This window comes from Theobroma cacao, chromosome 8 (genome assembly GCF_000208745.1).
Source record: "Theobroma cacao cultivar B97-61/B2 chromosome 8, Criollo_cocoa_genome_V2, whole genome shotgun sequence".
NCBI classification, from domain to species: domain Eukaryota; kingdom Viridiplantae; phylum Streptophyta; class Magnoliopsida; order Malvales; family Malvaceae; genus Theobroma; species Theobroma cacao.
The window spans coordinates 12,575,012-12,588,972 of record NC_030857.1 but is presented as its reverse complement, the minus strand read 5'-3'; the positions used below and the strand labels follow the sequence as shown (position 1 = coordinate 12,588,972).

At 30.1% G+C, this 13,961-nt stretch overlaps 1 protein-coding gene across 2 annotated transcripts; it reads right to left on the bottom strand.

Moving 5' to 3' along the window:
• LOC18592727 (30S ribosomal protein S1 homolog A) lies at nucleotides 2,360-8,119 on the bottom strand. Of its 2 annotated transcripts, none has more exons than XM_007019586.2 (8): nucleotides 7,197-8,119; nucleotides 6,822-6,896; nucleotides 6,674-6,745; nucleotides 5,662-5,769; nucleotides 5,450-5,547; nucleotides 3,515-3,640; nucleotides 2,858-2,906; nucleotides 2,360-2,773 (listed from the first exon to the last, which is right to left on the bottom strand). In XM_007019586.2, exons 1-8 carry the CDS (start codon nucleotides 8,055-8,057, stop codon nucleotides 2,597-2,599), a joined length of 1,566 nt encoding a protein of 521 aa, XP_007019648.2. In that variant the 5' UTR covers nucleotides 8,058-8,119; the 3' UTR covers nucleotides 2,360-2,596. The 2 variants fall into 2 exon arrangements, with proteins under 2 accessions (XP_007019648.2, XP_007019649.2); XM_007019587.2 differs by having other exon boundaries at nucleotides 5,662-5,742.

Genomic DNA, 13,961 nt, shown 5'->3' with positions numbered 1-13,961 from the left:
ATTTTAACTAACGACAACAGTTAGTCAATTAAAGACTTATTTGATTTAAAATAAAATATAAGAGTTTGATTGAACGTAATAAAAAAAATAAAAACTTGATTGAACGTCACTAAATAGTTCAAGAGTTTTTTTTAAAAGTATTATATTTATTTTTTAAAAAACTTTTTAACATTTTTTCAAAGCCAAAACTCAAGTTTAATAACTTTAATTAATCTTGCTTAGTCTTAAAGATATATTCAAGTACACAATTAAAATAGTATGTTATTTTATTGCCTTTTCTGTCTCTCTCCTTAAGCTTAATCCATTGAAGAAGTAGAAAAAGAAGGTCCTTGTGCAAAGAGTAATGATAATATATTTCTTTTTATCGAAATGATGGTAATGAATTTTATGATTATAATAATATGCAGAAACATGGCAGTCAGTCCACTAAGATACAAAAGAGTTGGACTTAAGCCTACCAACATGGACTGAGGTCTGCACATAGGGAACCTCGAATCTTATAACTTGTTGTTTGTTTCTTCATTAATTTAATGCAGAATTATCTTGTCTCTGGAAACCCTATCAACACCATGTCATATATTCTATTAAGATATATTTAAAATAATTATAAAATCAATTACAATAAATCAATATTTGAACTCTACTTATGAAACATATATAGAGTACAGTCGTAATTTTATCATCATCATCAATCATTGACTCATTTCTGTGCCTTTGAGCACAAGCATTACCTCTACTTTGTTGCTTCTTGTGCCAAGAACTTAGCCCCTAATATTGGCATTTTAGTGGCAGAAGCTGTTCATAACTTTTGTCTTTTTCTTTTTAAATTTTATGTGTCTTCTAAAATAAGTACCTGCAACCTAGCAATATCAACATTGATGTTGTTCAGTGTTGACATATATCCATATTCCAGTAACACAATATACATTTTAATTTTTTCAATATGAATGATAGATATATCACATAGACATTGTCCATTTATGAAAATTAAAATCATTGATGTATAATACAATAATTTTTCCAAATATTTAATATATATGGTAGTTATTCAATCTCGACAAATATTTCATTAATTATCAATATAGAGAACATAATTGATACTAACAATCATATATGTATGTGCCGGTGGTTGAAAAACAAAATATATTTACATGAATTTTACAAATAGAATTGAAATGAAACCCATAAATGAAAACACAAAACCTATATATGTGCAAGACAAAACTGAGAATAAAAGAGTGCCATTTTTCAGGTTCTTTTTGTCTTTAAATTCATGGAGCCCCAAACCCTAATCTAATTAGGGCATGTTAATCAACAGTAGGGTTTGATATATATAATAAAAGCAAAGACACATTAAGTATGAGAAGAAAACATGAAGAAGACAAAAAAAGGGTGCCTCTCAAAAATAGGGGCGCACCTTCCTTCTCCCCTCTTTAAGATTCAAGATAGCCCTTTAGGCTAATGCTGCTGCGTGTCAAAGACAAATTTCTGAAATCCCGGTTTGAGTGTATAAATAATTAATGAAATCCCATTTATTGGTACATAGAAATGCACGCAAATTTTGTACTGCTTACTCTTTTTCTCTGTCCTTAATGCTGATGTGTACTGGCACACTTGGAGGCAAATGATTTGGTAATAGAGTAAAAAGCTGACCTAAGTTTACAGCTAGAACCCAGCTAGATGAAAGGGTTTTCCTACTGTAATGTAAGGCCAATTAAGCCCAAACAACTTCATGGTAGAAATTTACTAGTAGTCTGCAACGTTTGAGGCAATAGGTATAGAGAAATGGCCCTAGACACCCCAACCTCACCACACCACCCCCCACCCCCCGGCAAGGTTGCTCAATTAGTGGCTACCCAGAGAGCTACGAGGGGCATTATTTTGCCCTACAAGTATATTGGCATAAACTGATTAACTGGGCTGTTCAAGTTTCCACAGCCAATACCATGGGCAAACTTGTTAGCAGGTTATCCCTGCTTATATGCCTTTTTTTTTAACCCCAGAGATGCAAAAGCCAACATATGGCCTCAGTATGTTCATGATTATGCAAGTTTGCCTTTGTATTTCCCTTCTACTATAGCTTTGGGTCAATTAAGCACGTATTTAAACAAACACATTTTCTTTAGTCATCTAAGTTGGAGAGGCACTTGTAATGCAAGCAAGTTAAATCATCAATGAAAAACTAAATTAGATTTAATTTTGAAACTACAAATTTGCTCCTTTCTAGCTTTTGGCCGATGCCATCAGTCAAAAAAAAAAAAAACCCGAAAATGCTACAGCTTACAAGAATTTACTACTACTACTACAAAATAAGTTACAATACAAATTTGTGCACAACAGTTGAACAATGGAGATCATGTTGACGCAACAATCATCTGTGTATACTTGTATTTCAACTTCCTTTCAACTGGATTATGTATTTGTTATCTGAACTAGAATACAGGCTGGAGAAGATTCCTCGGGTTACAACAGAATCGCCAAAGATCACCTTTCTTCCATGCAATGAAGGCCATTATGCAGATTTTACAAGGGGTGGGGCACTGAGTCTCAAGTCTTCCCTTTTACAGTTCATATTCTGGTAGGGCAACCTTACAACTCAACTTGATTCATCTTCTCTTTCAAATTTGAACCACTTCCAATTTACATACAGACTTTCTTCATTGTCAAAAGGTAAAGCATCAGTTGGAAGAGGTTCTACATTACGTGGTGCAGAAACAGCAGGTAGATTTTGCCTATACTTCTTTGCCATCTCTTCAGCCTCAGAAAATACTCTCTGTGGTAACATAAAATTATCAACTACTGTGACAAACTTAAACCATACTTGACAATCCTCATGAAAAAGATCATAAATCTATACCTCTTTGTTTGATATAAATAGGCCAGGCTCACTTTCGAGGTCGGCAGTACTGCAAGATGCATGAGCAAAATTACATTATCGTTTATGGACTTACGGACAGATATAAGTTACACATGCATGTCAAGTATACTGCTTTCTTATACCTTCTTTAACCTGCTCAAATTTCCAAACATCAAACAACATTTTCATGAGCTGGAAGTAAGTGATTCTACACTTCCGATACATAGGAGAGGCGAGTGATGGTAAAGACATTAACAATCATACAACTACACCAACTTCAATTGAGAGATTTAACAGGAAATAATTTCCAGCAGGCATAGAAATCTGCTTAGAATAATTGATGATGTCTACTTATAGCAAGATATGGCCAGAACATTTTATCTCTCTTCTTTTCTGCACTTATAACAGTATAAAAAACTTGGTCACAAGCCATTGTAAGTGCATATGCATTTGTTTGTGCGTGCACAGGTGCCACTTCCAATGTAATTTTCCATCATGTCCAAGGAATTTTATAAATCCTTACAATTGCTTCAGATAAAGTGTCAAATAAAAGAAACTGTTATAGTTAAGATTACTCCTGAAGAGAAATAAATTTAAAAATTAGAATGGTGCCAGAAACACTTGGAATAGCAAAGATCTCTAAACGGTCCCAATTACCTGAGAGATATTTTGTCAGGAAAGAGTGACTTCACAACCAGAACCTTGATCTTCTCCCCCTCTTTAAGCAATTCAGCAACAGAAGTAATACGTGTTTTACTCATATTTGAGATATGGAGCAACCCACTGCAACAAGCAGAAAATTCAGCATAATTATGACCATGGCAAAAGAAAAATGTTAAAACTTCAAATGAACCAAATAAATATGCACACACAACTCATGTAAATCGAGAGCCATATCAAATAGAAAAGCAAAAGAAAGTGCTCATTTAGAGTCAAATGAGAAGGGGGCTTCTTTATTATTAAAAAAAAAAAAAGGCTTTCGAATATACTATAGAACTATGACTAACAAGGTGGTGAAGTATCTGGGTTGTAAAAAGCATCTTCTAGGCACACATCACGTTATGCCTCAAGGCCTGGCATAATAAAATAGCACCAAGGTGCAGTGCAGAAGGCATTTGCCTTTTCCTGCTGGTGCATGTACCCAACAACAGGATGTGCACTTTTGTCATACAAGTGTAGCATACACCTTTTAAACATCATGTTTCTTTTTTGCAGTGTAAACGCCTATTCTTCCAAATCTTTGATCAAACAAAAACACATGAGCTAAGTTTATAAAGAATAAAAGGGTTTTGAAAATTTCTTTTTAAAGTAGAAATATATAGAAGTGGAGGGGAAGAAAGCATATTTGAGAAGGATAGACAAAGAAAACAAGCAAGAGAGGAGGCAAAACTATTGCAGATGGACTGATATAAAAAGAAGATGGAGCAAAAAACAAGAGGGAGTAGGAAAAGCTGCAGATTTCTCAGTGGATCGAGCATCACATGTAACTGCAAAAGGGGATAGTAGTGGACTAAAATTCTTGTGGCACTATGTGAGTACAAGAAAACTCACAGGGAAAGTGAAAGATGGTTCTGGACTAAATAGGAAATAATTAAAAATTGTCAAAATATAAAAATGAACAAAAAAAATGCATTATGATAAGCCAGTAAAATTTTATTTATTACATGGATATGGGTGAAATATGACTTAGGATTGTTGGGCCTTATTTCATGTTAAGATTCACTTGAATTAGTTCTCCTTTGAGAAACAATGTGTAAAATTACATAGTTTACCATTTAGCATTTACATCATAAAAGAAGTGTTAAAAAAATTTCTTGTTAACTTTAAACATTATTTATCAAATGCTTACTATTTTTTGGATAGTGCTCAATAATGCTCAACAGACTTATGCCCAACGCTTTGGGGCCAATGCATTGCCTCAGTACAACAAAACACCTTTACCTCTAAAAACAGTGTGCACGTAGTTTGGACCAATATGGAATACATACAGAAAACTTTTTCTTTGCACCAATTTTCTTCCTCTAAAACACCCTTGTATATAAATTTGAGAGAACAAAATTTTCACTAAGCCTTTGCAGTGTGCCTCTCAGCCTTAACTTATTTAGCTAAATTATATGTAACAAAAATTACTTTCTATACTTGCAATTGGAGATAAAGTGAGCACCATAAAGTTAACCAAAAATGATTCAATGCTGCATTTCCTCAGTCTTTTCTGCTCCAGTCATTTTCTCTCACCCTCAAACAACCATCATGTTTAACAAAATCTAAAGTGAATGTTCAAAATGTGTAGGGACTCTAAACATTCATTTAATTTTATCCATTCACTGTTTAACATCCCTCTGCCCCTGCTCACTGCCTCCCAATTTCCATTATCTTTTAAATCTTGTCCTCCTGCCCCTTTCTTTTATCTTCTTCAAAGAACAGGTCTTTAATCCAAACATTATCAGAAAGCTCTCAGACTATCTTTTCATTACATTTTATGATGTTGATGAATTTATCTTTAGATGATAAAATAATAATGGAAAAAATCATAGACATTTGTATTAAACTTAATATTAGGTGAAAACAATAATATAGTACTATTGTACTCACCTTCTATTGGAATCCCCTATTCTTACTTGAGCTCCATATGGTAAAATTTTCACAACAATTCCTTCTAAAAGTGTTCCATCTCGAAGGTGCAGCATTTCCTACAACATTTTACAGTTACATCAGCAGGCACCTAAATTTTAAACTATAGTGATAGCAACCCAATGAATTCTTAAATAGAAAGAATGAGAAAGGGAGAGGCCGTAGTGACTAACCCAAGCTTCCCTCTCACTCAGTATTAAGTCATTGTTAGCCTCATTTATTCGAGTAATCTTCACATACATTCTGCAGCCCACCTGCAACATAAATGAACCAAAAAATGTCTTTAAAAGCATAGAATCAGTGAAAGAAAACGAGGATATGCAGATAGAACAGAACTACATTCAATTGTGTAATTATTTCCTTCTTACCACCATCATGCTTCTCTTATTCTTCTTACTACTACTACTTTTACAAATACATGTTTTTATTTCAGCACTATTTAAATGCTGAAACTCCAACCTTGAAATTTGTTTTGTGTTTCTAATTCTTCAATTTCTAATGAAGTTGTTCATTGATCATATACCTAATCGGTTCAAACCGTTCCCTACAAATTGGACAGTACATTAAATTAGGAATGCCACTTACATAACTAGGTGGATTTCCTCTTATCATGGGAGCTAAGGGGAAGGAAGCTAAAATTAACCTTGTAAAGGGGGTAAGAGAAGAAATGCCATTTGATAAATAATATGGGGCAAACCATTGGTCATGCATTCAGAGGCATTTTGTGATATATGAAAAATTTCTTTTATTTTCAAATAAAACAAAATCATGGACTGAGAAGTTGCTACACCAACATTCCAGCACCAAAAATTGAAAGATTTAGTTGCCTAGACCCCTCGACCAACAATTAACATGCATATGGCTTTGAAAGATCCTCATTTTCACGAAAAAAATACTCCTGCCATGACATAATTCCCCAGAACTCCTAAATAAAGTGCATACCAAGAATATTTCAAGGATGATGTATTCCATAATCAGAAGCACTACCTAAATGCATAAAGTTCAACTATAATGGGCTTTCACCTATTAAATCTAGATAGAATAGTCACAAGGTACATCGATAGATGGTTTTACACTTCAGAAATGCCTTTTGACTGAGTTAGGCCATTCAATGCATGAAGGTGAGGCATTACACAAAACAGAAACAGAAGTCAATAACTGAAATTTCCATGACAAGAAACTTACATATTCTTTCAACTCAGAAAAGTTGTTCACTCTCTTCATCAACTCAGCTTTTGGAAGGAAAGCTCGCAAACCCTGCAAGACCATGACTGAAAAGTGTTGCACATTGATACACATTCAGATGTATATAACAGAAATTAGAGACACAAACCTCAATTCTTGTCAGCAGGCCACCTGTATTCCACTCTGTAAATTTGACCTCTATAGGTTCATCGAGTTGTTTTATCTGTCCAAAATTTAGTTAAAGGAATTAGTTAATTTCAACAATTGGAAAGCTTAAGATTATCTGAATGCTAATCTTGTGAGGTTAACAAGTTGAAAGAACAAAAAGAATAATTGACAAGAGATCCTGATATAAATATATGTAAGAATTATAATTATCATCTTAAAATTCCCCTTCAACAATTAAAAATAAAGGGATGAATATGTTCCCACAAGCAACTAGGAAACCATCAAGCAAGTCAAAAGTATAAACACGAAAGTCACCAAATTTACTAGAAAGAAAAGAAAAAAGTGAGAAAAGAACCTGCCTCACTCGATGCCAAGCAATCCTCCTGAAGAGTCGTCTAGTTGAGAGCAGCGGCCTACCACTAAGTGTCCTTCCAAGAACCTCAGCAAACAGCATGGTTCCAGTCTCAACCACTGGCCTTCCAGGCACAGGTCCCCCGCTCATTGCGTCATCATCCTTAACAATTCCCATCTTCCCATAACCCATAAACTCCTCAACATTAGTTTTCAAATCACACGACAAATATTCCATCTCTTTATCATACAAGGGCAGCACCTCTTTTGTCAACATCGTACCCAACATGTCAGCCCCAACATTAACATCAAGCTTATTCTCATTACCAGAAACAACAACACCAACGACTAAGTCACCAGGTTTTGGCTCATAGTATTCAACACCAACCTTCTTGAATTCATTACTTTTCTCCTCAGAAACTCCTAACTCACCTCCTCCCTCTTCTACTTCTAAAGATTCGCCAGGCCTAAAGAATTTCAAGAAAGGCTCCAAAGCCTCATCTTTATCGGGTTTTTCAACATCCGCCGCAAACCCATTATTCACAGGTACTGGACTAGGCTTATTAAGCAGTTCAAGCTCCTCATTCTCTCGAATTCTACTATCATTTTCAAGGCTTTCAGGCAATTGGGTACTTGAGAATTCATCAAAGGTATCATTTTGAGAGCAAAATACAATCCGGGTACTTCTCAAAAACGTAATCTTCGAAAAAGACAAAGCTCCGGGTGTCCCAGTAGTGGTAAAGGAATAAGAAGATGGAGTTGTTTTAACAGAACATTTGCATTTGGGAGCACCATTAAGAGAAAAGTATTGAGTTAAAGAGTTGAGAAACGGAAAAGACTTACAGGGTTGAAGCAGGGTTTGCATCTTCCTTATCCTGCTTGCACCTCTCTACCTCATGAGCTCTTTTTCTCTCTTTCGATTTCGGAACTCCTTTTTCCCACTGTCAGAGGAGGTGGATATACCCAGGTTGTTTTAGCTTTTTAGAAGGTTCAAGTCTAGTCCACAGTTGACCCATTTCAAGCCTTTTTTGGGCCCATTTGTGCAACTGGGATGCTTTAGTTTTCATATTTGGACCTGCTTTTGTACTTGGAAACTTCATTGTTAAATACTCAAAAATACAAGTTTTGACTTTGTGGAAGAAATACTACAAATAAAAATATAAATTGCGGATGAAGCGTCATGTTTCTAGCCATTCGCTAATTTGTAATTGGATATGATTCTATTTTTTATTTATTAATAGCTAAATTAAAAACTGCTTGAATTTGGAACAATTGCTATGAAATTTCATTTAACATCAACTCTATTACCAAACATGTTTTTTGTTACTGTTTTCCAAACAAAAAAAAAAACTGAAAACGATGGCAAATGATGTTAAATAATGCACCATCATTTTAAAAACGGAAAATTTGCCATTGTTTTTGACTATGGATGTTCTTGCCATAAAATGACGGTGCATTGATTAGTGGCGCACCGACATATATTATATTATATAATATAATAAAGTTAAAGTTATTGTTTCTTTTTTTATATATATATTTTTAAAAAAATTTAAATTATTTTTAAAAAATAAAAAAATATATTATTTTTTATTATGTTCAATTAAGTCTTTACATTTTATTTTAGATCAATCAACCGTTGTTAGTAAAAAACGTTACATCATGTTATATGACATAATTTTAACATGATATAATAATCAGTCACAGTGAATGATGATGTGATATGTTAATGTGATATAATTATATAATCATATAATATTTTTTACCGTCCATATCAACATCATGTAACATCAAAAAATAACAAATGACGTTTTAATTACTTACAATTAATCCACTATTATTTGATTTAAAATAAAAATATAAAAATTTAATTGAATATAATTGAAAAATAATGACTTATTTAAACTTTTTTAGATAATCAAGAAACTTTTAAATCATTATGGCTTTGTTTTTTTGTTACAGAAAATAAAAGTTATTGGTGACAAGCTATCAAGATGAGATAACATTTTCAACTTGTATAATTAAATATTTTTCTTATGTTATGTTCGAAATTTTAGAAAATAAAAATAGAGAGGTAAGAATATATAGAATTGAACATTGCTGACAAAAAAGGATTTTACTATTTAATTAATATGTTCAATTTTATTTTCCTTGACGATTCTCATAAATCCAACACAGTTGTAAAGAATCTAGGTGTTAATTGTTTGACTATAATGCCTCTTTTTTTTTATATATGGAGAACTAAAGTTTTTGATACCCTTTTCTTCTTGACATTGAAACATTTTTTATTAGCATAATCTCATATATTTAATTAGCAAAGAAATGTTAAAGAATTTGTCAAAAAAATTAAATCATTATGAATAAACTAAATGTTATTATAAGTTTAAATGTACGAAACATTAAAAATTTGTCCTAATTATAAAAAATATTCTTGTTTGTGTTTGTTTCTTTCCCATAATTTGTATAAATGAATAACATGGACTAGATGGATTAACAACATTTCTTTTTGTAGTTTATGTTTATCGCTAGATTATGTGTACTTAATTAATTAAGGGTTATTATTAAACAGGATTGGCTTTAACATAAAGCCACCAAAATCTCTGCTTTAGGCCTCACAATTTTATAGGTTCCATAATTTTATATAATATAATTAATTATATTAAATATATATAAAAATTAAAATAATTAATAAAATATTTCTTAAATTAAGTGTTTATTAAATATTTATTTTCTCTCACTTCTTACTTGTTATTAATTCTCAACTATTTATCTTATTTTTTACTTAAGTAAAAGTCAAAATAATTAATAAAATTACATATTCTCTCACTTTCTCAATTATGTGTCAAATAAATTTATATTTTTTTATCACTTTTCAATTCCCATAATGCTAATAATTCTTAATTATTTTTTCTATTTTCAATGATCATAATATGTTTTTAATTATCTCCAATTAACAGTAATTATTTTTAATTTCAATAAAAAAAACCTCATCTAAATATTTAAGCATTTTAGACCTTTAAAGGTATTGAGCCACTCTTATTATTAAACCAAATCAAGCCTTACTTACCCAACACCACATTTTTTTTTTAATTTTAAAGTCAGAGACTTGAGTTGAAAGGATGGGATTTGGTGCCATCTCTTTTTATAATTGGTTGCATTTATTGTTTAAATAAGTCTATCATTTTATAATTGATTGAGCATCATAATAGAGTTGAAATAGCCTAATAGTAAACATATTGCATATTGGACCTTTGAGCCCAAAACAGCTCATCTGTCAGGAACGTTTTCTCTCTATTTAATTACGATGAGAATAAAACAAATTGAACCAAACCATGATGCAAATCAATCATCAGTTGCCAATCGCTATATATCAGCAATTATTACTCTATCAATTCATCATTTTAAAAAATATGACATTTTTCCTAATATATATATATATATATAAAGAAAAACTAAAATTCTTTACAAATTATATAGATTGTAAGGGTAAAAGTGAAAATATTATGTACTCATGTTATTACGTTATATTAGTATGTTATATCATGTCATCAAGGCCAGTCCTTGGGTAAAGCCAACCAAGCAAGGGCTTTAGGCTTCCAATTTGAAGAGGCTTTATAATTTTATACTATAATTTATTATATAAAAATTATATAAAAATTAAAAAATATAAAAATAAAAAATAATTGATAAAATTACCTGTTTTCTCACTTTCTTAATTATGTGTATAGTAAATCTCAATTTTCTATCACTTTCTAATTTCTAGAATACTATATTATTTTCAATCAACTAACGATCATATCTATTTAATCATCTCCAATAACAATTTTTTTCTCACTTATTTTTTTTATTTTCAGTCAACATATTTAATGATTTCTAACAACTATTTTTTCTCCTATATATAAAACAAATTATTTCTTTTTCAATATATAATATCCACTTTTGAATTTTTCTTTTCTCATTTTCGCTTTTTTCCTTCTTCTTTAACTTTAAATTTCCTTCAAAGAATACACAACAAGTTCGTTATATTATTATCTTTATAAAGCCATGAACCTCATTTGCGGTTTGTAATAAACATTCAACAATTAAGTACTGTTATTCTAATATTTACAGACTTTTTAACTTTAAATTTTAATTTATATTTTATTGTTATATTGCTTTTATTTTATGTGATAGTTGATTTATTTGAAACAAAATTTTTGATTGTTGATTTTGTACTAGCCATTTAAAAAATATAAAAATTTTACATCTCAAAAAGCTAGAAAAATAAAATTTTAATAATTTTTTTAATTTCAATAAAAAAAAGCCTCATTGAATATTTCGTTTTAGCCCTTTAAACTTATTAAGCCGCACCTACATGTCATTATTTATTATAATGTCAGTATATGACATAAATAATAATTAATCGTTTATTAATTATAAAATTTTATTTGATTTAAAATAAAAATATAAAAATTTAATTGAAAGGTAATAAATGACACGTTGATATGTCATAATGGATCATGATTTAATATGTTAGATTTTTGCCTTCCACGTAATGTCATGTTTGCGTCATTTAAGCATAAAATGATAAGTGATATATTGATTAATTATAATTATTCAACTGTTAATTATAAGAGTTTATTTGACCTAAAATAAAAATATAGAAACTTGGTAAAATGTAATAAAAAATAAAAAATTATTTAAAATTTTTAAATAGTTCAAGAAAATTTTCAAACATTATGTCAAGAATAAAAACTTAGTCAAATTTTCTTAAATAATTTATAAATTTATTTTTAAATATTATACCTTTAATTATTGACACCCCAATTTGTTACGTGTAGCTAAATGTGAACAAAGGCGGTCTGCCAATCGGTGACCTCTCAAATTTCTAATACAATTATATATATATACACATATATATGTATAGTCCAAATTTAAAATATAGTTGACTTTCTGTCATCTATAATGATGTTAGCCTTTTTAGATTAACTGCAATCCATTTAATTAAATAAGTTGATTCTTATAGGCTTAGAACCCATAAATATTATAAACCTACCTAGGATATATACCCAATAATGTAAGCAAATACATACAAGCATTGACTATTTATGTTGAGCCAAATTTAGATGGAAAAGTAAAGGTTAAAAGTGGATGGTGCTGCTTGTCCACTACCAATTTAAGATGCTTATGTCTGATTGCATGCTACAGAATAAGACAGAAATTATCACCCCTTTTTCAAATATTACCTAATTAATTAATAACAATAATGAGCTAAGACAAGCTACAGCTTTCTGATCAAATTTGATTTAATCCAAGTGCGGAGAAGAAAATAATTGCTGGCAGGAGAGGATAAGGGCAGTATTGATTGCACTTGTTAATTAATTGTTGTCTTCATGTAAAGGTGGCATGAAAATAGAGGTGATAGATTCAGGAAGTTTTTATATTTATTTAATTTTATAATGTAAATCGTTGAAAGAATCACAAACTGTATTTTAAGATTGCTTTGGCTAATAAACTAAACTAAATGTTTATTTTTCATCAACCACATTGCCCTTTTAATCAATCTTGATGATGACAATGCTAACATATATTTTAAACAATATGAATATATAAGTTATATTTAAAGCTTGGTCTACCTTCCTAGGATAATAAATTACACTGCCCAAATTTTTACTTTCAAGGATAACTCCAAATAAACAAGATAAGGCCAAAATTAATACAAAAAAATTGATTGAATAAATAAATAACCTTTGTGGTGAAAGTAATATCTATAGTAATTGACAAAGCCCTTCCATAAGTTAATCCTTGTACAATAATATATATAAATTGAGTATTTATGTTTTTTAAAATTGATAATGTCCGACCAATATTTATTGGTGTTAAAAATTTTTCATTAATTATGTTGATATGACATTCGACTGTATAGACGTAATATTAAATTTAATGATATTGAAGGTAGCTTTGATGAAGAGGGCAATAACCATTGAAACAAAGAGGATCAAAAGAAGAGCCAAAATCGAAGGCTATTATCATATTTAATTTCGTGTTGGTATAGTTAAATGCCATATTACTGTAACTAATGGAAAACTTTTAACACCGTCAATAATTGGATTGACATTAACAATTTTAAAAAGTATAAAAATTCAATTTTAACAAATTATTGTACATGAATTAAATTCATCACTTTGGCAAAATATAAGAAGTAATTGTATAATTTAATCAAAATAAATAAAGTAAAATAAGATTAACAACTTCAAGTTGTTCCTCTCTATATATAAGATTTTCACTAATATGCTAAGGCTTGATTGATTGTTATTTTTGTTATTTTCATTTTTGAGTTTCTTTAAAATTTGCTACAAAATAAGAGTAAGTTAATTCAAATATAGTTTTTTCAATTTAAAAGTAAAATTTTGTATTTCATTGTTCATAAAAATCAATTCATAATTTTACATGATTTTTAAAAGTTTTTGCCCTCAGATACATTTTTATCATTTACATTTTAATATAGTAAAAACAAATCAATTAGAGCATAAACAAGTCAAATTAAAATTGATCTCAAACTAAATTGGCAAATAAGTTTGAACATCAAATGTGCTTGTTAGCAAAATGAGTGCTCTAATTCAATTAAAATTAGAGATTAATTAATCATCGATTAGTGAAACTCAAATTTTACTTTTTTTTTCTTTCTTTTTCATAAATGAAGGATAATATATATGTAAAGTTAGGCTTTTGCACAATTAATGCAAGTATTAAATACTTTATTTTTGTTGAATAAATCAGTATTAACATTTGG